The 22,960-nt window shown below is 38.5% G+C and overlaps 1 protein-coding gene across 2 annotated transcripts in view; it reads right to left on the reverse strand.

The window, feature by feature from the left end:
- NEGR1 (neuronal growth regulator 1) overlaps positions 1-22,960 on the reverse strand; it is a 526,075-nt gene that overhangs the window by 188,061 nt on the left and 315,054 nt on the right. For both annotated transcript variants that reach the window (XM_067563319.1, XM_067563317.1), the window contains exon 3: positions 1,773-1,898. In XM_067563319.1, the coding sequence (XP_067419420.1) occupies positions 1,773-1,898 (126 nt within the window). The remainder of the gene's footprint in view (positions 1-1,772; positions 1,899-22,960) is intronic.

Consider the following 22,960-nt stretch of genomic DNA (forward strand, 5'->3'; position numbering starts at 1 on the left):
AGCCTAGGAGTGCCTCCAATAAGCAACTTCATATATAAAGCTACCATTCTAAAGTCTCCCCAGAGTTTCTAATACTGTTTTGATTGACATTTAGTTATAAACCATCTCTATGATGCAACTGATTTTTTCTAGTTTATTAGTGGTCATTTGAAACAGATTTCATTGTCATTGTTTTAGAGGTAAATAGTCACTTTTTCAAATCTTGTTTTGTAAAGCAAACTATTGCTCAGCCTCAATTTTAGGCACACTATGCTATATTCCACCACGTACAATAATTAATTGCCATTACCCTGTGCAGGAACACATTCTTTCATCTATTCTAACTGAAAATTATCCAAACATCTGACTAAGCACCCAGAAAGTAATGCCAATTAATATGATCTATCCAGCGATCTTTCAAACTAAATAACTAATGTGGAAGTAAATAAAGGGAAATATAATATTTTAGTTACAGAACAAGTCATCAGATCAGTCTCATACTCCAATAATGTGACATTCAGGGACAGCATACTCCCATACAATTCAATGGATTAAAGAAAAGTTATTTGAAAGGAATGAGAGAGTAGAACAGATCCTTTATGTTTAAAATAAATAAAAATATCCACATAAAACATTCCACATCCAGCACTAATGCTGTGTACCACTTCTATATGGTAGTGGAGGGGCATCCTTTTAGAAATAAAACACAGAGGATTGTCAGAGTCAAAGCTCTGAAACATGAATGTGATGTCCAGTCAGCTGTCAGCAACAGAGAGACAGGAACTGAAGAGTGGAACTCCCTTATACAGCCACAGGCACTGAAAGCTTGAAGGAGCTACCCTGTGCTTGAGCACTCTCCAATGAACACAACTTTCACTAAGATGCTCTTGCCTTCAGTGGGAATATACAGAGGCCCCCGAAGACTAATTTTTTCAATCGTACATGAAACAATTTAACTCTGTTAGCCACATACAAAAATTACTTTAAAAATACAAAAAGAAATCTGTATGGGGAATCAGAATCACAAAACATGTTCAAGAATAGATACATAGAAATAGAAACATTATTTCTTTAGATGTCATGTCTGTTTGCAGTTTTTCATGTATTCTTTAACATGTTGATTAAAACCATTTTGATAAACAATTCTGTATAATTGCATGATCACAAGGTTCAGTGGTGGTGAAATTAAATAAAAATATTAAATCAGCATGCAGTAAATTTCATCTTTCCTTTTTAGGTATAAAGAACTGTGTCTGAAATATTTCTTTGTTTTTTGAGATGTTTGATAGATTACTAAGGTCAATGAAATGAGCATAAGACTGTGAGCCAGGAACTCTCATCCTGTCTCTGACACTGACTCTCTTCTGTGTCCATAGGCAAGTCACTTAGGCCCAAATTTTCAAAAGTGAAGTTGAATTTTGGGTCTTTCAACTTGTGTCTCTAATCCTTATGTCTAAGGACCTGTGTTTAACAGATGCTGAGAAGCCACAACCATCATTGACTTCACCTACAGTTTGTGGGAGCTCACCTCCTCTGAAAATCTAAACTGGGTACTCAAAGCTGAAAATTTCATTTTAACCTCTCCATTTCAGTTTCTTCGTCTAAAAATGAAAATACTACTACTAATGCAGCTTTTTCACAAGGTTGTTTTGAGTATTAATTAGCTGGTGTTTGAAAAGGATTAAAAGTGGTATTGAGTCTTACAGAAAATCTTCCTAATCTATGACGGCATAAATGGTGATGGGGTTTCATGAAAAGGAGAAACTGTGGGTTAGAAAAGGTTTTGTGCTTACCTGATGGAGAGATATGTCTCCAAGAAATGGAAGGCTCTGGTTTCCCAGTGGCCAAGCAAGCAAGTGTAACATTGCTTCCTTCATTCACAACAATGTCAGTTGAAATACGAGATATCTTCGGAGAAACTGAAATGGAACAATGAGAAATTTTTGAAGAAAATAATTTGAAAAAATTGAAATAGAGTGATTCATTTCCTTTAGTCCTCAGATGGCAGACATGTCATGAAGCCCAAATTTTTATTTTTTAATTTTTTAGCTACTTTGGTTTGCATGGTATTTTGCAAAAAACAAACAAACAAAAAAAACAAAAAACAAAGTCAAATGTGACCACAACTATTTTATCGTTTATACAAAGGTACAACCCAGGATCAAGATGCGCCATATTAAACGCCTGGACAACTGCAATCTGCTCCATTTTATTGGAATTTTGGAGTAGTTCTCAGGTTCAGAGCAAACTGCCAGTGTAAGCTCTTGTTTAGGCAAAATTTGGATATGTTCATGTTAATCCATAAAGGATATAAAATTAAAATGGTATTGTTCTCTGAAAAAATGATTATGCAAAAAGAGTACTTTCCTATTTCCATCAGTTCCCTTTGTGTATTTAGAGTTATATCTTCTCACATTAGTAAAATAACTTTTCCTTCCTTTTTACACCTGTTGGTCCTGCAGTGCCAATATAGCCAAGAGAGAGTGAGCTGGATTTCTTTTTCATTTCATTTAGCAGAATTGTTCACTAAATTCCATTTATAGGACTAATTAGAATATAACAAGGCTTCAACAGGATAACTGAGAGCATCAGTGAAGGCATAACTTGGAAGACAATGGAGTTTTACAAGGGTAAATTAGAGGATAACATTTGGCCTGCAGAATCTTTATTACTGGTAATGATGCACAATAAGGGAAGAACTCAGGCTGACTTTTGAAGAGTCTTTTTATATATTAACGAGACATTTGGTATGGAAATCGTTGAAAGGTAATAACAGTGAACACCCCCATTGCTTTTTCTGCAAATACTTTTCAGAGTACAAGCACATTTTCAATGTCAAATATGCAAAAAGTGATACATTCTGTACCTTGGTATAATGGTATCTTCTAGTAAACTCAATGAAACTCTAGCAATGGCTAAATTTTTGTATAGAAAATGCAGTTTTCAAATAAAACTGTTCCGTAATGCAAGTGTTTGCTTATATCATAGGAAAAATATGATTATGAGCTGTCAGTTTTTTTAACAAAAATATTTATGATGAAAAACAGATTTCTACTCCCTTATGGACAATATCTATTGTCTTTACTGGGCACCTCCTTTGCTAACATTGTAATTCCAAAACCCTTCAAAATGACAAAAAAAATATACTGAAAACGTTCAGAAGACCCTGAGTATTTAGTTTATTCCTTAAATCTTTTTAAGGTACAGAAATACTCAAAATAGCTTTATCATGTTATTTAAGAATTCCTGATATTTTAACTATTATTTTTGAAGCAGAAGGGCAAAGGAAACCTTAAATCACATTAAAATCTCATTAATTATTACCATCTTTATGAAACAGTAAGTGAATAAACAATTTTTAAAAAGCAATCATGCTGTCACACAATGCTTTAAATTCCTTTTCTGATAACTGCAATTTACAATATTTCACATGGCTGTATGCAGCACTGGTATATACTGTAGTGTTCTATAAAAGTTATTTAGTATTAGTAGTATGGAACCTCACTGCAACACTATTCAATATTTGCGGAGAAGAAGGGAGACTATCATTTTTACATGTGGATTACTGAGTTTGCCAACTACTGAAATCCAAGTTATTGACAGGCTTCTATGTGCATTATGGGACAGATTGTGACTGGACATCTGTGGGTGCATAGTACTTGAGATGGATGCAAGGAGCCTTCCAAATTCAGTATAGGTGTCAGCCACAACCGTAATCCCTTGCATTCCCTGCACTAGAATAAGTAGCAGTAACAGTGCCCCAAAAGGTTTCAGGGGAAGGGTGGGTCAATGGCTCTCATCTTCACATTTGCAAATAGGGATTGCAGGCTCTCAAAGGTCCTGCTGCAGCACAACCCTTCGCACAAATCTCTCTTCCCAATGAACATATAAGGGTCTTGGTGAAAACTAAAATCTGACCCGATGTGCACAGTAGTAAAATAGCTGTAAACATACAGGGTCAAACTCAGTCACCCTTCACATTTCTTTCCAAAAAGGCTGCAAGTAGACTAGGCGAGCAGGTATTTAGGCTCAATGGACAATACCTCTGATCTTAAACATGACTTTAGCTTTATTCCACTGCTCAGTACACAGAGGACCCATATAAATTCTGTACTAGTGGGTTTCAAGAAAGCCAAATTGGAATGCCACAGTCCCTTATAGTTCCCCTCTTGCTTGTGACTACATGCATCACAAATCCATGATCTGGCCTATAAATTATATTCTTCTCAGCCATTTACCCTGTTCAACCAAGAACAGCTGATTCAAGGATAGTTTATGTTTATCTTCTCAATGTGTTTTAAAAATGGTTTAGACCCCACAAACTGCATACTTCAGAGACAATGAAACCACATTGCCTTTAAACGGGTAGCTTCTATGTTTCCTTTAGAGGGGAGGGCCAAAAAACAAATCAAATGGGCAGTTTTACATTTGTTTGTTGTAAACTGGTATCAGCAATAGCAGCAGCTGGGGCTGTGTTGTACAATTAGATTTTGCAAACATTCTTTTATCACAGTCATTTACTCACTGAAAAGTTACTTGAATGACTCAGCATCTGCTATATACTGTGCACCATTCTTTGCAGATGTTGAATTCTGCAGCAGCTAGAGACTATATATATTGAGAATTCAGACAGAATGTGTGTCTGGCTGTATAAAATCATAATTGGCCATGAAAGAGTTATATCTTGCAATAGTAATAATAATACTTACTATGGATATAGTGATTTATATTTCAAATTGCTGTACAATTATTAACCATTTAATCCTCAAAAAGACCTTATGTGGTAGGTAAATGGAATTCCTAAGCAAGGTAATGTCCAAGTCCCCAGTCATCTGCCCTCTCTGCAGAGTTTGGAGTAAGGCAGTTCAAGGCTAAAACAATAAAATCAACCAGATTAGGGCAGGCAGTCTTGAGGGAACCTGTTTTGGGTTCCTTCAGGATGGAAAGAGGCAAACAAAGGCTGGAGAGAAACAAAGGTCAGGGAAACCATGTTACTTTACTAGCAACAGCTATGTAGGAAAACAGAGCTTGATAATTTTTCATGGCCAGGCATAATGTGAACTAAACATGAAAGTCTGAACTACCCCATGAACAACTGAGAAAGGAAGTAATGTAATGAATGCTAGTGGATGGCACATCAAAACAATACAATATTCTTTTACCTAGGGCCCAAATATCCTTGGTTTGTAGAAGCATGTTCGTAAGCTAGTTGGGTTACATCTACTGTCTGAGTCTCAGATCATACAAATGTAGGGTAGATTAACTATTAACACTTGACTAGTAACCAGAATTTGATTTTGACGTTTTCAATTGCACCATTCAAAATTATTTTAACGATATGTACCAGGCAAATTTGGTTAAATAGATCTATAAAAATTAAACAGAACCAGAATCAATAAAAATACCACAATCCAGCTTCTTTGCCACAAGAGCCTGTGTAAGGCTGCAAAAATGTATACAAATCAATTTTGAGGCCTTGTACAGGCTTCCAGAATGGCGAGAGTGGATGGAGCATTTATTGAATCTGGCCTACAGACACCACGTACAGCATAACATCCTTGAAAAAATACACTTCAGCATTTTTCAAAACTGCACTGCGTACAAAAGCTACTTCTCAGTCTATACAACTCCAGAAATAAGAGGGAAGTTTAATACATATTTCTAGTTTAGAGAGACAAGATGGGTGAGGTAATATATTTCATTGAACCAACTTCTGCTGCTGAGAGAGACAAGCTTACACAGAGCTCCTCTTCAAGTCTGGGAAATGTACTCAGACAATCTGTTCCACTTGGTATTTTTCTATGACATTCTGAGCACATTTCCCAGACCTGAAGAAGAGCTTTGTGTAAACTCAGAAGCTTGTCTCTATCACCAACAGAAGTTGGTCCAATAAAAGATATTACCTCATCCACTATGTCTTTCTAATACCCTGGGACCAATACAAGTACAACAATACTGCATACATTTCTTGTTTATTAATACAAAATGAATTACTTACATCATTGGGATTATTTACTCTTATTATTGAGATTAATTATTTATATCATTGGGATTATTTCAATAGCTGATTTTATCTGTGGAGACTTACAATTTAAGTGCAGCATAATATCAGAAGACCAAAAAGAAAAAAGATCCGTGGCTTCAACTGTGTAATTCTTACTCTTGCTGCTTAGCTCTGACAAGAGTAGTGTTTAGGGATCCTCTGATGGCCCACTTTGTTTATACTCTTTCATAATGTGGAGGGCTGCAGAGTGGGTCTCTCTGAGCCTAGAATCTACGTGTCCAACATCCACCAAGCATTCTCACTGCTAGTCCCAGTTTTTTTTTTTGACATGTGCATATGGACATGGTAACCAAAATCTGGCCCCATGTGTGTACAACATAGTAACAGTAAAATATAAATAAATAAAACCCCACAAACTGCACAATCCACCCTGAATGAATACAAATGAGTTTTGGCTGTTAGAATGGTCTGAGTGGTGGTGGGGAAAAACCATGAAGTAATACAGATTGCAACCACATTTGAAATACTTTAAATTGTTCTCCATGTATACCGTTTGTTCATTAAATGAGTTTCATGCTATCAAAATGTACTTATTGCTAAATGGAGTGATGGGACTGGGCTTACTGGTGGTACTGTCTATGGTTAGGTATCCATGCAACAGCTCTACCCTTCTCTAGAATCTCCTGCTGGTGATCACTCAGTCTCTCTTCCAGTAGAAAGTAACTTCGCCTCTGACCAGGTCACCATTGAAGTTCACCAAGTTTCAAGTTGTGATTTCATCATCTCTCTCACAAGCCAAGAAAAATTGGGTACTAGCCATTATTTGGAGAGGAGACTGCAAAGGCAAATACCATGATGCTAAAAGAAATGTTAGCATCGGTGTCCAATTTGGGAAACAGCTACAGTAGAAATTTTCATAAAGGGCAAAATTTGGATCCTGACTTGGATTTCAAATATCCCTAAATTCAGCAATATTTGGATTTGAATTTTTTGTTCAGCCCATTATAAAGATATGAGCTATTTGCAAAATTTAGTTCCAGGTCTGGATCTGGCATTTGAACACCCCTCAAAATTCAGGATGTACATGTTCAGGGTTGTTTCAAGCCTATCTAAACTTCCCCTGCAGTTTCAATTGGATACACTATTATTCTTCAGTTCACATCCTAAACTACTGTGCCAAATTAGTATGCACTGTTAAAAGGCAGCAAGCTTTCCTCAGCTAGTTGGTTGTGTTTTCATGGAGGGAGATGTGGAGTTGACTTGATGATGAAGAAAATTTAACGTAAAAGACCTACACAGCAACCTCTCTCTCCCCTTCCTCTTCCTGCTGTAGCTAACCCACCTATGGGAAACTAGCCCCAAGAATGGACATTGGCAGGAGCTGGTCAAAGTTTTGGTGGGTGGAGGGTCACCTCACTCATCTGTGAACATCAAAGTGGGATGGCTAAAGAATCGTCTGCCCCAGATCACTAAAAAGTGGTAGCTGAAAAAGTTTTCCTTTCTCTTATCACAATGTGTTTGGCAGTCATGGAGCAGAGTCTTCAGTGCAATGGATCATTTCTCTCTCACTAGCTGAGAAAAATGAAACTATTAGCCATGCTTCTCTGCTCCTTGGAACATTTTCCCAGTTAGCCAAGAGAGTACCCAATCACCAAGTTAGGTTGTCCCATAACCTTATTACCCAGCAATTACACTGGGTAGAGTTTGAAGTCTGATCCAAAGAAAGGATGATGACACATGGTTTCTATTACAGGAGAAGGTGGTTGATGGAGGGAAGGACTATCTCTTTCAAATCAGAAGCTCAGTTTCTGTGGCTATATAGCAAAGGAGCTCTGTACAGTTTCTGTAATCCCCAGCCACCACAAAGACTAATTCTGATGAGATATAGTTCTAAAAGCTTTTTTAAAAATTGGAATAAGACCAGTGTAGATGGGGAGTATTTACAGATAATTTGTCATAGATCATCTATACGTTTATAAAACTTATCCCATTTTTAAAAGAGAGTCCTTATAAAACAATAATTTGTATTCCTAATAAAACACATAATATTTAACTTATTCCAAAATTGTGGAGAAAGGTATCTTTTCCCTTGTACAATTCCAAGCAGATGTCCTCTCTTGCGATAGAATACTATGCTAGAGCACCCAATTAACATCTTTATTAAATTCTCAACATCCTTCATCAAAAGCAGAGTTAGCACCCTCACATCTATTCATAGAGATTACTAGTGAGAGTTTATTAGCCATGCAAAACCTGATATTTACTCAAAACTGGTCAAGTTCAGACTTTGGGAAGACATCAAACTCTAAGAAACACTTCTGAGACTTTCACTGCCAGAGGTACTACAACCATGAGAGCAAGGGAAGCCAAGAAATAGGTCCAGGCTAGAGAGACTGCAAAGAAGAAGGAGCTTTTGAGTTCTTGGACTTTCCCATCCTCTAAATTCACTTAAAGTGAGGGATACTCATTTGTGACTAAAGCAAATTAAATGTATTAAAAGTGCATTATTTGGAAATGGCAGAAAGAAGGGCTGCCAATGTGTAGGATGACAGGGAGAACAAGGGTCAGCTGAAAGAAAAATCTCAGGCTTTTCAATTTCCAATAACAGGTAAGTATATTACTCTCCCTTGCTGTTTGAAATGGATTTGTACATTTCCACAGAAATATTCCAGAGAAACATATTTCAGAATGTGCCACAATCTAATGTTAAATAATAATCTACTCTTTCCCTAGTTCACTTAATGACCCGAAAAAGCACAGATCCATTATTGAGCATTTTCAAGATTAGAAACATACAAAAGAATTATTTCTACCTAAAAAGGATAATTTTATTAATCAGATTCCCCATGTAGATTCCTGAAATTAATCCATTACACTAATTCACTCTGCAAAAGACAGTTATATACCAAAGAAGAAACTGGACAGCTGTGACCTACATAGCCGAAAAATGAGCTAAAATATGCCCATTTGTCATGAAAAAAGTCCAAAGAATCATTATTAAATAAAAAGCCCCCAAAGTTAAATATCATTCAGATTATAAAATGAATTGGCAAAAGACAAAAAATTTAAAGGCATACTCTTAATTCCTGCCATGATGCATGTTCTCCCATGTACATGGAATGTATGATAAGCCAGTTCCCAAGGCCCCCAAGTAAAGGACCATAATATCTTAAGTATCTAAGTACAACGGACAGAAGAGTATCATGAATAATTTGGTAATGAATCATGAATAATTTGGCTTTAGTAACCCTAAAGCTATTTATGAAGAGCTTTCTAAATTTAAGTTCCTTGGCTCGATCTTTAAAATAAAGCAGAACAAAAACACCTTCATAGACAGTTACTTGGAGGAGTGAAATAAACTCAAATGAAACAGTTCTTCTCTCAAGTAAATTTTTATAGCAGACTGATGTAAATATAAACTTTGAACACTTGAATATGTTTCAGGTTAAATTATTATACTATACATATTTACAATACTTTAATCCATGCGACTTCCCTCAAAGCTGTTCTCATTTCTCTGGCATATGCACATATAAACATTTTTTTTGGAGGGGAGGGCTTGACTCATGGCTATTTACTTGGCATGTTTAGCTGCCACAGAATACGCTGTTGCTCCAAAGGTACTTGGATGGCATAAAGATGTCACCAACCCCAGGGCTGGATTTCAAGTTAGGCACAGTAGGCATGTGCCTAGAGACACTGGTGTTCTAGGGGTGCCTAAACAATGGTGGATTACCGCACCCAGCCAATTTGGGGGCCCCGCAAGAGTGTCGGAACTCTGACCCACCCCCTTCTCCTCCTCCTCTCTCCTGGAGCCTCACCATCCTACTCCTCCTCTTTCCCTCAGGCCGTGCCCCCTGGTCAGGACAGAAGCTGGAGCCCAGGGGTGAGCATATTCCTCCAGCCCAGAGCTGGCCGGCATGGTCGCCCTATTCCTTTCCTCCTTCCTCCACATGGAACTGGCCTACCAGCTCCCCTCTCCCCTGTCCCCACCCCGTCATACATGGAAAACACAAAGGTCAGCTGTAGGCAGGGGTGGCTGAAGATGCTGTGCCGAGGGATGTGTAAGGTGAAAATCTGGCCTGACCAACCCACTTCCTTGTATCTATCATAGGGGGGCGTAGCTAGAGTGCACTGTGCTCTAGCTTTTTTGTGTTGGCATAATGACCGCCAGAGAGCTGTTACAAGCCAATGCAATTTATAGCATCTCTGGTGCTGTTCTAAATTACACTGAGAATCAGGGCCAGTATTAGGGACATGCAGATGTATCTTATAGATACCTTGTCTTGCCCTCCCTCACCTTTCCTTTGCTCATTGCAGGAAAGAAGGAATGGAAAATCTGGCCCATTCACAGGATGGGTGAGGGAAATATGCTAAACATTGATCTCAATGGGAATTGAGGAAACTCAGCATCTTACAGTATCAGTCCCAGAACATACCCTTCTAAAGATATATCTGCAGGTTTCCAGCTGGTGGAATTGGCACAGCTTCCATTATTTCAATGAAGTGATGCTGATTTACACCAGCAGAAAATGTGGCCCATAAAACATTTATGACCAAATTTTAAAAAATGGCTTCCGAAATTGCAGCAACAATTTTCCCCCCCAGACACAGGAATACTGAGTTTATCCAGGAAACTTTATCTGCATAGAAAAACCAGGTAACTGCCCAATCATATAACTATTCAATTTTCAAGCAAAAGAACAAAATCATGACTGAAACAAAATTGTGCAAACAGAATTGCACCTGCAATTGGAGATGATGAGTTGAAAATTTGACCTGTTAAGGCTAAAATTACTTCAAAATGTCCCTTCAATACTGTATCAAAACTATTGCAAATAATTTCTATTTGGCACTGTTATAAATAAATTAGAAAGACTATAAGGTGGAACCCAGCCTCTTTTTCTGCTACATAAATCACTGCATAGGAGCATTCAGCTGTATTGGGTAAATAGAATTTTCTTTATTAAGAAAATGATGTGATCTCTTGCCTCCTATCCCCTTCCATCCAATACCTTTTCCACCTTTTTTTCCTCCTGTCTCCCCTGCTATGGATTTCATCTCCTGTCTTCTTGTACCCCCTCCCCCCCACATGATCCCTTAATCCATTTCCCTCACTGCTACTAAGCTACTTCACCTCTAAATTTCACACCTTCAATTTTCCTCCCCTTAAGTTCACACTATTCTGGCCTGTTCTTCCCCTCATGTCATGTTCTCTGCAATGCTCAGACACCCCACTCTTGATCCACCTGCTCCTACAGCTATTTCCCCATCTCTCTTCTTTTATCTCTAAACTCACACACATCATTTACAATTATTGCCTCAAGTTCCTCTCCTCTAACTCCAGCTTGGCTTTTGCACAATCTACTCCACCAAAGCTCTCATCAAGTTTTCTGGTGGCATTTTTCTGACCAAATCCCAGGCTGTACCTCCATACTCATCCTCCTTGACCTCTCTGCGGTTCTCACTCCTCCTTGAAATCTTGTCTTTCCTTGCCTTTTGTTATTCCATCCTCTCCTGATTCTCCTCCTCGTCTGTTCACCTTTTCAGTATGTTTTCCTTCACTCCTTTTTCACTGTTGGCAGAGATCCTAGAAAGCTCCCTCTTTGCCACCCCCTATCTTCCTTTATATTCTTTCTCTAGGTGATCTCATCTGCTCACAGTTTCCACTTCCATGTTTACACTACTGACTCATATATCTCTTTCCACTTCTGATCTGCTTTCTTCAAGACAATCCTACATCCCATCACTTCCCCCATTCTCTGTCACTGTGAACGCAATCACCAACCCTCTTGTCACATAGGTCCATAACCACAAATCATCTTTGACTTTCTCTCTCATACAACACGCATCCAGGCTGTGAGCAAATATTGCCATTTTTTTCTTCATAACATTTCTAAAATCTATTCTTTTCTTTCTGCTCCCATCACCCATCTCAGTTATTGTTGCCACCATTTCTGGCCTTCCTATGGTCCATACAAAATACATCTTCCTTTCCTGTGGCTCTGACTACATAACTGCTCCCCAAATCCTTCCACTTGCTCCTCTTTTCACTGCATCAAGTTCAAGCTTCTCCTCATGTTCAAGGCCTTCAGAGCTGTGCCCAACCTACTTGTCTGCACTTATTATATTGCCCTATGCCGCCTCTGCTCTGCAACAAAGCCTATTCACCTGTTTGTCAGCGCCTCACACAGATGCATCTGCAGTATCCTGTATGCTGCTCCTTATGCCTGGAAAGCAATCTATAAACTTATCCAAAAGCTCTTCCTTCTCATCTTTCCTATCTCTCTATACTTGCACTCCTTGCAGTCAGTTAATGATGGCGACGTTTAAGGGCAGATGGGTATAGCTAGCCTACCTTATTCATTATATTAATATAAAAATAAATAGCAAATATATATAGCATTTAAGTATGTAACATAATTATGACAAGAAATATTTAAATACTAAAACAACAGAACACTGCAGCAAGTACTATTTTAGGATATCTATAAGCTTGAAGGCTTATGATATCGTCTAATATCAACAAGGGAACACTGGTGAGTAGAGCTGTATGGAGGATGGAATTGTTTCATGAAGAATTTAGAGTTTTTGAAATTTGGTTTAGTTTAGAATCTGAACAAAATACCCAAATTCTGAAATTCCCCAAGAAGAAAAATTCCCCAATATTGTTTTGAATTGAAATCTTTTTTCAACAAAACTTTTCATTTTGATTTGAACTTCTTTTATTTCATATGATGATATATAATATAAAATTAAACATTTCTAAATTAAAAGTTATTTCAGAATAAAAAATCAAAACATTTTGTTCCAACCATTTTAGGCCATTCTGACTTTGTTGGAACATTTTTTCCTCCAAAACAAAGTTTTGGCAAAATCACAATTTCGTGAAACAGTTCAATTTCGACAGAACTGCATTTTCTGATGAAAAATTATTGGTTGAAGTTTTTCCAACCAACTGCATGTAAAGTCAAAACTATGAGGCATAAACTTTATTTAAAGAAATATGCAATATTCTACAGTGATGGTGTAAAACATTATAGTTTACAATACAATGTTCTATGAAATTCCTGTAGAATAGGGTAGGTTTTTTAATATGGAAGAGTGTGTATTTTCATCATAATGTAAAATTGTCAGTACCCAGTAAGATTTTTTTTGTGAATACAATTTCAAAGTTTAGCAATAACGAGGGGATTCAGTGTATCTGGTTTCACTAGCTCAACCGATTCCTCCTTTTAGAATGCCAAACATTTTTCTGGCAGCTTTGGTGCACAAATATTTATGCACTCCTCACTGAAAATAGACAAACAGCAGTGATCATGAGATCTTGCAAACGTTTGTTCACCAATATTCAAAGCTCTGCTGCACAGCTTGATGTGTCTCTACTTAATTTTTCTGTTCAAAGATACAAAATACTGTTTAAAATCAGAGCTGTAACAGCTGAGGTCCCATTAGGCAGCAATAACAGGAAGTGTACTACACACTAATTGTAAAAGGTAAAGCAGCATATCACAGAAAGACCAGGACTCCGGTGTGATTCAGCCTTCACTTAGTTGGAAGCAAGTGTAAGAGTGTGTGTATTCCTAAAAACCAAACAAGTCTGAGAGGGCACAACCCTTCACCTTCAGCAAGAGCATACCCGATTGCTCTCAGCATTGGGTTGTGCTGGTAGACCATCTTTCTTTAGCTAGGGACAGAAACCAACCTCCCCTCAGATATCTGCTTTCTACCCAAACCAGAGAGTAAGCATCATAATGATGCAGTGAAACATGAAGGGGCAATGTGCTACTGCTACAAACCTGGCATGATCCTTTCGGTTTTATTTTGTGAGAGCTATTCTGAGCCTGTACATAGTATATAGCAAACAGCACAGCAACCTTACAGATTTCCTGGGACAGCTACCACTTATCCTGGGAAAACCTGGACAGGAGGCAAACCTAACATATCACAGTTTAATTTGATAAGAAAAACAATACAAATATAGTTTTCATTTTCTATATTAAGTTGCTGTGTACACTACAGACAGCCTGTACATTGTCCCAAATGCTATGACAATAATAAAACTAATTGTCCTTTAAAATATATCTTAGTAATAAAAATACCAGGCATTTATAAAGCACCTTTCATCTTGGACCACCCTGCAGAATTTATTATGAGCTAATTTATTAAGTTTCATTACATTCCTATAGGCCACACTCCTGCTTTCTATTCAGTTCATGAATCCATGTACCATAGCTAATATGCTAGTTCTTGATCTGCTCCTTTTTCAACCCTTTTTTAGACTTTCACTATTTAAACAGCTGTTTGGCAGAATGGGGGAGGGGGAGTTTTCCCACCGACTTCAGTGGGGTCAGGATTTCACCCAGTTATGTGTGTTAAAAGTGTCTTAATCTGCTTGCAGATCAGATGGGCACAGTATACCAAGGGAAATATTTATGCAGAATAAACAAATCTTAAAAATCTATTATTAATATGTTAACTGCCCACTGTGATTAGACAGGGAGAATTAGGGCTTTTAGTTATAATTAATACATTTGAAAGACTTTAGTAATCTGACTAGAATGATCCTAAAACTGGATGAAGAGCAGCAAATGTATAAGTATCTAAAATTTCCAGAAATTGTTTTTGTGATTCATATTTAAAATAAAGTGAAGCAAATATTCAGCACAGAAGACAATTTATATCAAGGGAGAAATGCTGCCAATGAATAATTAATTAAAAAATCCACCCTTTCCATGAGGATGGTCTTATTCCATTTTTATGTAATTTATCTAATTTTTAGAATTAATGTATATAGGTATTACACTATAAGTAATATCCATTATTATTTTTTAATTATAACACCTATTTGTGCTATTTTAGTTAGTGTGTTTACATTTTGAGTCGGTTTTACAGAAATATAGAACATGATACCATTTAAATTTTATTGGAATAAGGCTTGCCTACAGTTTGTTTACTAAATTTTATTTTAAATAGCTTGAAGACAGATAAATCTAATCATATTTATAAATAAAAGTAAATCATTAAAACATTGTATAAAGTCTTTCAAAATAAAAATAAGATGATAAAATAATGAACAATAAACGTGAAACTCCTAACTTGATATCTGAATGATGCAAATTAGGACGGATAGTATTAGCTTCTCCACTTGAAAACATTTTAAAAGTTGTTTTAAATTAAGTTCTATGCATTTTGTATTCAAAAGCTGATTTAACAATAGTTATTTCCCTTCTTGTGTACAATTATATAACTCTTCAGAACTACTCTGAAATTGATACTGCTAGATCTACTTTGCATAATCAGATTGGTATCCTTAAACTATCAGTCATATTTTTCAACAACTTAACCTGGCAATGTGTGACAAAATCTACAAAATTGTCCAACATAATAATACCACTTCTTAAGATACAAAGCGGTATTTCTTTTAATAAATTAGATTACTATAATTAATGGCTAGCAACTCTTTTTTAAATTTATGATATAATTCTTCCATTACACTGGTATAAGTTAGGATTGACTCCAGTGAAATCAGTAGAGTAATACTGTTTGAAAATTGTATTAAATTAAAAGAAAATTAGAACCTTAGTTCCCTGTCTTTTTGTTGTTTCCTTCTATATATTTATATATTTTTGAAAATCTATTTTTAAACACCACATCAGTGACAAACAAGATGTTTTAAAATTGTTAAATTTATACAAATAAAATGAGAATACAAATGTGCAGTTGTGTATTTTAGCCTTGGCTCGCTATAATTAACATCTTTACTGGCTTCCTCTTGCGTTCTATAACAAATACCAGCTTCTTGTGTTTATTGCAGAGTCTTCAAACCTTTACCCCCATTGTATATTTTTGCTCTCATTTCTTACTAATTCACTTTTTTGGTACCTGTGCCCCATCTGAGACTCCAGTAACTTTGCTTCCTTTGGTTTTTTCTCCCACTCTAATTCTTTATGCCTTTTTCCACAAATTACCCTCTTGCTCGCTCCATTCAAATTCCTCCTGAGAAAGCTCTTATGCAAATCTTATCCATGATAATTGATGATCCACAAAAACACAAATGAAGCAAATTTTTAATTTGTGCTGATGAACAAGGGCATCTCACAATAGCAGTACCTCTGATTCCTAGTGATGGGACTGTGCCTGCCTGCTTCCTAGAATGCCTAAAGTGAGATGCAGGGTCTGGATATTGGCCAGACCCAATCTGCACTGGCCCATGAACCAATGAATGTATCAAAAAAAGCAGTCTGAGCCATTCTAATGGATGGATGCTGATTGTTCGCTCTGCAGATAACTGGTTATCCAGTTCTGGTGTCCACTATTTAGAAATGATATTGACAAATAGAAAAGTGTAAAAAAGGGACACAAAAATTATTCCAAGTATTGAAAACTTGTCTTACAGTCAGGGGCTGAAGAAGTTCCATCTATTTAGTTTATCTAAGGCTATGGTCAGACTGACGGCGGCAAAATCGCCACCGCCAGATCGATCTTTCTTGATCAATTGAGCGGTCAGTGAGACCTGCTCAGTCGATCAGGAAGTCGACTGAGTAGGTCCACCCCCTCAAGTAGCGTAGCTGTTCCCGTCGGCTCAGCGCAGTGAGAACAGCGTGCAGAAGGGAAGCAGAGCAGTCGATGTCAGTTACACAAACTACTCTGCGTAGTTTGCGTAACTCCTGTCGACTGCCGCCGAATCATGTGGTAAGTGTGAACCAGCCCTAAGAGAAGGTTAAGAGGTGGTGATGTCTCCTCTGTAAACCTTTGTGGTCACTAGTGGAATATATGGGCTATAATAGCCACAGGAGAAAAGAGCTGTGGATTTGTTTAGTCCAAGTTCCACTGGTCTTGATCCTGTTTCGCACCGTAGCCTGAGTCTGCCCTGCTTCCTAGAACTCCTGTGTACCAGAGACAAAAAACAAAACAAAAACCCTAAGTTCAGCTCTAGCTTCCCCTAACTGCCTCCAATCTCCTTGAATCTTTGAAGTGCTGCCACTCATTTGACCTTCCTTGCCTCCTATTTTTCTCTTGGATTCCTTTCAATCTGTTTTTGCCCCCTATGCTCTACTGATCTTCTTCTTATTAAGATCACCAGCTCTGCCCTACTGACTGTGTCTAAGGGTCTCTTCTCTATTTTTGTCCTGGATCTAGCCTATGCTTCTGACACAATCATCATTTCTCCTCAAGTTTTCATAACTCTGTGCTCTTTGTTTTTCTGTAGTCCCTCTCCTGTGGTTTGTTTAGTGGCTGTTTCAGTGATTCCTTCCCGTTTAGTTATTTATTTTTTTGTTTTCTGTTTGCATCACACAATGTTCTGTCTATATTCCCCTCCTATTTTTCCTTTACACTTTATCCAAGGGTTACCTCATCTTATCCTCACAGCTTCTCTATCTAGGCAACTGCCAAATCTGTCTCTTACTGTGTTGAGTTCTGAATCTCCAATTGGCCCTCTGATATCTCATCTTAAATGTTACCTCAGCCATCTCAAATTCAACATAGTGAAAACTGAACTCACATTTCCCTTATCTTCCTCCGTTATCCATTGCTCTTGATAATTCCATTGTCCTCTCCATCATCCAGGCTTGCAAACTCACTGTCACATTTGATTCTTTTATGCTCCCTTCTATTAAGTCTATTACCTCATCCTGATGTTTCTTTACTACAGTGCATCTCTTCCTTCTCTGTTGCCAAAACCCTTGGGTATTCCCAGTTATTTCTCACTTTATCTGCTTTAACCTCCGTTTGGCCACCTCATTTCTCATCTTACTCAATTCTCTTCCATCTAAAATACAGCTGCTGAAATCCTCCTCTTCCTCTGCTACTTGGATCATGTCGCTTCCCTGTTTTTCCTCCTCCTTGTTATGTTCAAGGTTCTCTTCCTCAGCTGCATAGCTCTTCTCCTGCCTTTAGTATGTCATCATTCCCATTTCTTCCTACTACCCCTTCTGCTCTCTCCATTCAACCTAAGCATCTATCTATTAACTTCCCTGGTATCCTTCCACTCTCATCTTTTTGGTTCTTCTTCTACTCTGTCTTCAGTCAAATCTCTCCTGTAAGCACTAATCTTCTGTAAAAACTTGCAATGATAATCTTCCAAATGAAACATTTAAAACTTAACTAGACTACTTTGGAATTGGACCTTTCATTCCTTAGTCATCTGGTATATTCTGTGTCTGAACTACATTCTTCATCCAGTGTAGATTCTGTGTCCCTTAGATCAAAGACAATGCTTTCTATGTTTCAAAGAACAGTGTGCACATGAATGGCATTCTGTAAATAATAACAGGGCTCATATCATTGGTTGTAGTCACAGAATTCCCCTTTTGAGATTTCTCCTTTTTCATTATGTTTAAGAATCAGACGTAGCTTTTCATAGAGGGCTAGGGGGGAAAGAGTTCACTGAGATATAATCACAAATAACAAAATCAGACAGAAAAATGCCCTGAGACAGTATGTGACAGTAGCATTAGTAATCTTTATAATGTTGTAATGAAATGAAATGCCCTTCCATTGGGTTCACTGTGCCCATGTCATACAGGCAGATTAGTAGTGGAATGTTACGTTAGAAGTGAAGCTTTGCTGAGCCAAAGGATAAACCTGACTCCTTATTAAAAATAAAAATATACTTTAGTAATTTATCATAAGTGCTCTCATATGCTGAAGGAATACTACACATTACTATAGCAAGTGTTGCATACATTTTTGCAGTAAAGATTGGAAAAGTTAAGTGCTAGCAGCAAGGATCAGATGCACATGTGTCTTCTAGTTCCCAAACAGCTACTTTTCAGAAATAAAATATGAATTTAAATCGCAGGTGTTTGGCTTCACTCTAGAGTATAGTTACATGACTTTTTGGAATCACTGGGCAAGCAGTAAACATTGCATGAAGCAGGAAAATCCCTTCTCTGCATTGGGAATGCCTAAAGTGCTGTGGTGTCACAGCTCAGTACACACGGCCAACTGTCCAGTTTATCATCCCAGATATCCTGGGGTTTTTATGTATGTAAGAGGTGGCAAACCCTAATATGTGTTAGAATTAGGGGTTGGCAAACCTTTAAAAATTCCCCAGAACCTTATATGTCTATTGATTTGAACTTCAGTTAAATTCAAAGCACAAATAAAGCTGAAGTTAGAATTAAGTGGTGCAAAGATTTTGTCTGGCCCTCTGCAACAGGATCGAAAATAATCCATACAAAATATCCTTTAAGCATCTTAAAAGAAACTATAGATTATATACTGTACTTTTGGTGCATTAATAAACCATTTGAAAAGATTGTGGACTTGATTACCAAGTGATACTGGAGTACTGCAATACTGAGCATTGCAATGCCTAACTTTTAGGCTCCCTGCCACCTAGTGGAATTCACAACCCCAAGTTAGGCTCCCAGGCTCCCTATATAATGCATGAGAAGAGTGTAGAGCCCAAAACAGGGATTCACAAAAGCCAGCATGCTGAGCAGGGAGATACCTTAGCTAGCCAGTAGGAATTGTCAAGGAGACAGGTATGGTCTAAGTCCTGCCCCTCAAAGGGACTTAGGTCTAGAACCTAGGTCTCCTCCCTCCCAGGGGCTGGCCCTAACCACCAGGCTATAGAGTAATTCTCATGCAGGCCTAAAGAATATTTGTTTTATAAAAAGTGGAACACCTTCAGCAAGAGAGATGGAGACAGACTTACCCTTGAATACCCAATTGCCAAGTGGTTAGGACACTAACACCAGGTAGGAGACCTGGGTTCAAATCTCTGCTCCATATCAGGCAGAGGGGGAATTTAAACCTATATCTTCCACATCCTGTGTGAGTGCTCTGGCTATTGAGTGTCACCCCATCTTCTGTGGGAGGGGTTAAAAATGCTCAGAGAATACCTACTGGGCCATGTGAGATAGGCAAGGGAACAGCATGTCACCGTGCTTCAGTGGGTCACATTGAGAATGCCAAATTCAGGACAACTGTTAAGAAATATGGCAGACTCACCCCAAACTGGGGGTTATTCTATCATTAGTTTATACCAAGCCAGTAACAAATGTGTACTTCAGTTTCACCACACTGGTTAACAAGGAGTCCAAACTGCAGTTTCCTTAGGCATTCCAGCTGTTGACTCACCACTCAGACAGTGGATTTTATGATGAGTGGTTACTGAAAACCAATTTAATCAAATATGGGGACAGGAGGTGTGTGTGTGTGTGAGTGACAGAGAGATTTTCAAATATGGAATTTTACTGTCTCAAACACAGTTCACACCCAGTTTGTGGAAAGTTACTGGCCTGAGGATCACATGAGCATATCACATACACTTGATGAATCACAGAGGCAATCATTGCCCATATTCTTGCTGAGGTGTCTACAGGAAGGCTTATTGGACGGGATGAATTTCTTCTATGGCCCATTGTTAGAGTGAAGTGTCCTTGATGGACTACTACACACAGCTGTCTGGCCTTAATGTAAATTTTACTGGTGGATGTTACCCAGGAATACAACACATGTAGAAGACACAAGTCCATGGCCAATATTCATAACTTTAGATACAAAGATGATACATCAATTTAACCAGGATAATCATATTTAGCAAATCATAACTTTTCCATTGAGACCTTATATGACATGTTTCGTACAAGATTTGTTGCAACTGTATAATGTGCAATATCAACAATATAAATGGTTATATTCAATCATACAGCATCACGCAGCACCTTTGTAAATCCCACCAGCGCTTGGGAATGAGTTGGGCACCAAGCTCAGCAATGTCAGAAGTGAGGCAACTTTGCACATGTCAACCGGCAGAAATTTAAGCACCTAGAGGACTTTACCAAGCACACACAGGGTTTGGAAGCAGTTGAATGATGATTTAGTGAATGCCTGTGGCATCTAAATGTTAGATTTAGTTTTATAAAGGGCCAGTTAGGTGTCTAAGTCTCCCATGTGACTCTAGCCCTGTATATAAGTCTAATCAATGAGCAATGCAAAGAATTATGTTACTATTGTTGTTATTAAAAGGATACTGTCAAGGCTATTCTTCCAAAAAATTGATGTATTTTGATAGAATTGTCCCATATGAGAAGTCTTTCCTTCAGGAATCCAATGAATTTGTTTGGTTTTATAGCTGATGCTTCATCTGAAATTTTTAATAAAGAAAGCGCTGGCGCAATTTGTTGTTAGGGTAACAACAAACAAAGCAGCACATGCCTGATAGAACAAAAATGTATATTTAATGAATAGATTATTTTTGAACCCATATAACTTGCTATAGTATGAACTGGAATTAATTACACTCCTCAGTGAAATAATGAAAATGGGATTCTCAGATGATGAAAATTGGTATAGTTCCTTTTAAGTCACTATAGCTATCTTTCTAAAACAAAATAAAACCTAAAACAAAGCTTGGCTATATCTTTTGGGGCTTTCAAAGATGGCTGACCAGTTTGCAGAAAGAATTTTCATTCAACTAAAGATCAGAAACCTGGAAGTGAATCTTTTTCAAAAACTTGTCAGCATTTTCTCTGTGGTTTGGGAATATAGACTCAACATGTGTGCTTTTTAAGGGACAACATTCTCTTGACCATGATTTGGCCTTAGAGAGCATGATAATGAGATTTTTGAAAGATAACTGTTCAAATGAAATGTTTATCTAGCAGTTTGGATGCCCCCTAAAAATTTTAGGTAATCTGGGCTATAACATATAAAATGTGCATCAAGTAATATAGTATCTGAAAGAAATTTTAAAATATGCTATACTATACTGATTCTGTATATTCACAGTCAATCTCCAAGGGAGGCCACACCTCCCGTCGCCTGTGCCCTGTGGAGCGTTCTAACAAAAGAAGGAAGTGTCTAGCCCTCAGTAGGGCAAGGAAATAGTTTAAGGCCCTGGCCCATAGGCTGGGCGGGCCAAGCAAATGGGAAAAGTCTCTAGCTCTCCATAGGGCAAGCACACAATTCAAGGCCCCAACCCTTAGGCAGGGCAGGGCAGGCAGTAGGGAACAGGCTCTGGCCCTTAGTGGGCAATCACCCCTAGATCGGGGTAGAAAGTGGGGAGGGACGCAGGCCCACCCGACTCCACTGGGTCCCAGCCCAGGGCCCTGGCAGTGATGGGTTGTCCCATCACTGGGTCAGTGGGGCTCCAGCCAAAATGCACTGACTTGGCTACAGGCCATAACGCAGCTGGACGGGTGTCTGGCTCCCCTGAACTCCTTCCTTCTCCCCTTTCCCTAGAGTATCTTGTCCCCCTGAGTCACTCCCCGTTTCCTCGGGATACTCTGCCCAAGGGAAGTTCCTGAATCCTGCAGCTTCATTGCTTGACAGCAGGTCTGGGAACTCTTTGGTGCTGTCCACAGAGGGCAGCTCCTCTAGGTCGCAGGATCCAGGGGTCTCCTCCAGCTCGCCAGGCTCAGGTAGCTCCGGCAGGTCCTCAGGCAGTTGGCAGCTCCAGCAGGTGGGGTTTACTTCCAAGCTCCGCCCCCCAGAGGGGGTTTGGCTCTCCCTCACTGTCAATCTCCGAGGGAGGCCACCCCTCCCAGCTACACCCATGCACACTTCAATTTCCCTCTGTATGTCGCATTGCTACCCAGTGGATGAGAAAGTGTTAAAAGTGCTCCTGGACCAGTACAGGAGACAGGAGGGGTGTGTGTGTGTGTGTGTGTGTGTGAGAGAGAGAGAGAGAGAGAGCTCCCTGTCTAGGTGGAATGAATAGTCATTAAAGGACTGGTTCAAACCTATCTAAATCAACAGAGGATCCAGCAAGACCAAGAGATGCCCCAATGACAGAATAGTCAACATCTAACAGCAGGAAATCCCAGCAGGCAGAACTTGTGAAATGTGAGGAGAGCAAGGTGTCGGGGGACTAGAAGAAGGGTTGTCTTCTTGGAGGGACTCAAGAACCCAGACCTGGGGAAAGAAAAGGGGGCCAGGAGAAGAGGGCCAGAGATACAGTCCATTATGCTTGGCTGACTCATCATGGCACTGTGTTGGCCAAGATGGACCATGGCTTAACAT

The sequence above is a fragment of the Emydura macquarii genome, unplaced genomic scaffold (genome assembly GCF_026122565.2).
Source record: "Emydura macquarii macquarii isolate MOO-44397 ecotype Brisbane River unplaced genomic scaffold, CSIRO-AGI_Emac_v2 contig_2481, whole genome shotgun sequence".
Taxonomy (NCBI): domain Eukaryota; kingdom Metazoa; phylum Chordata; order Testudines; family Chelidae; genus Emydura; species Emydura macquarii.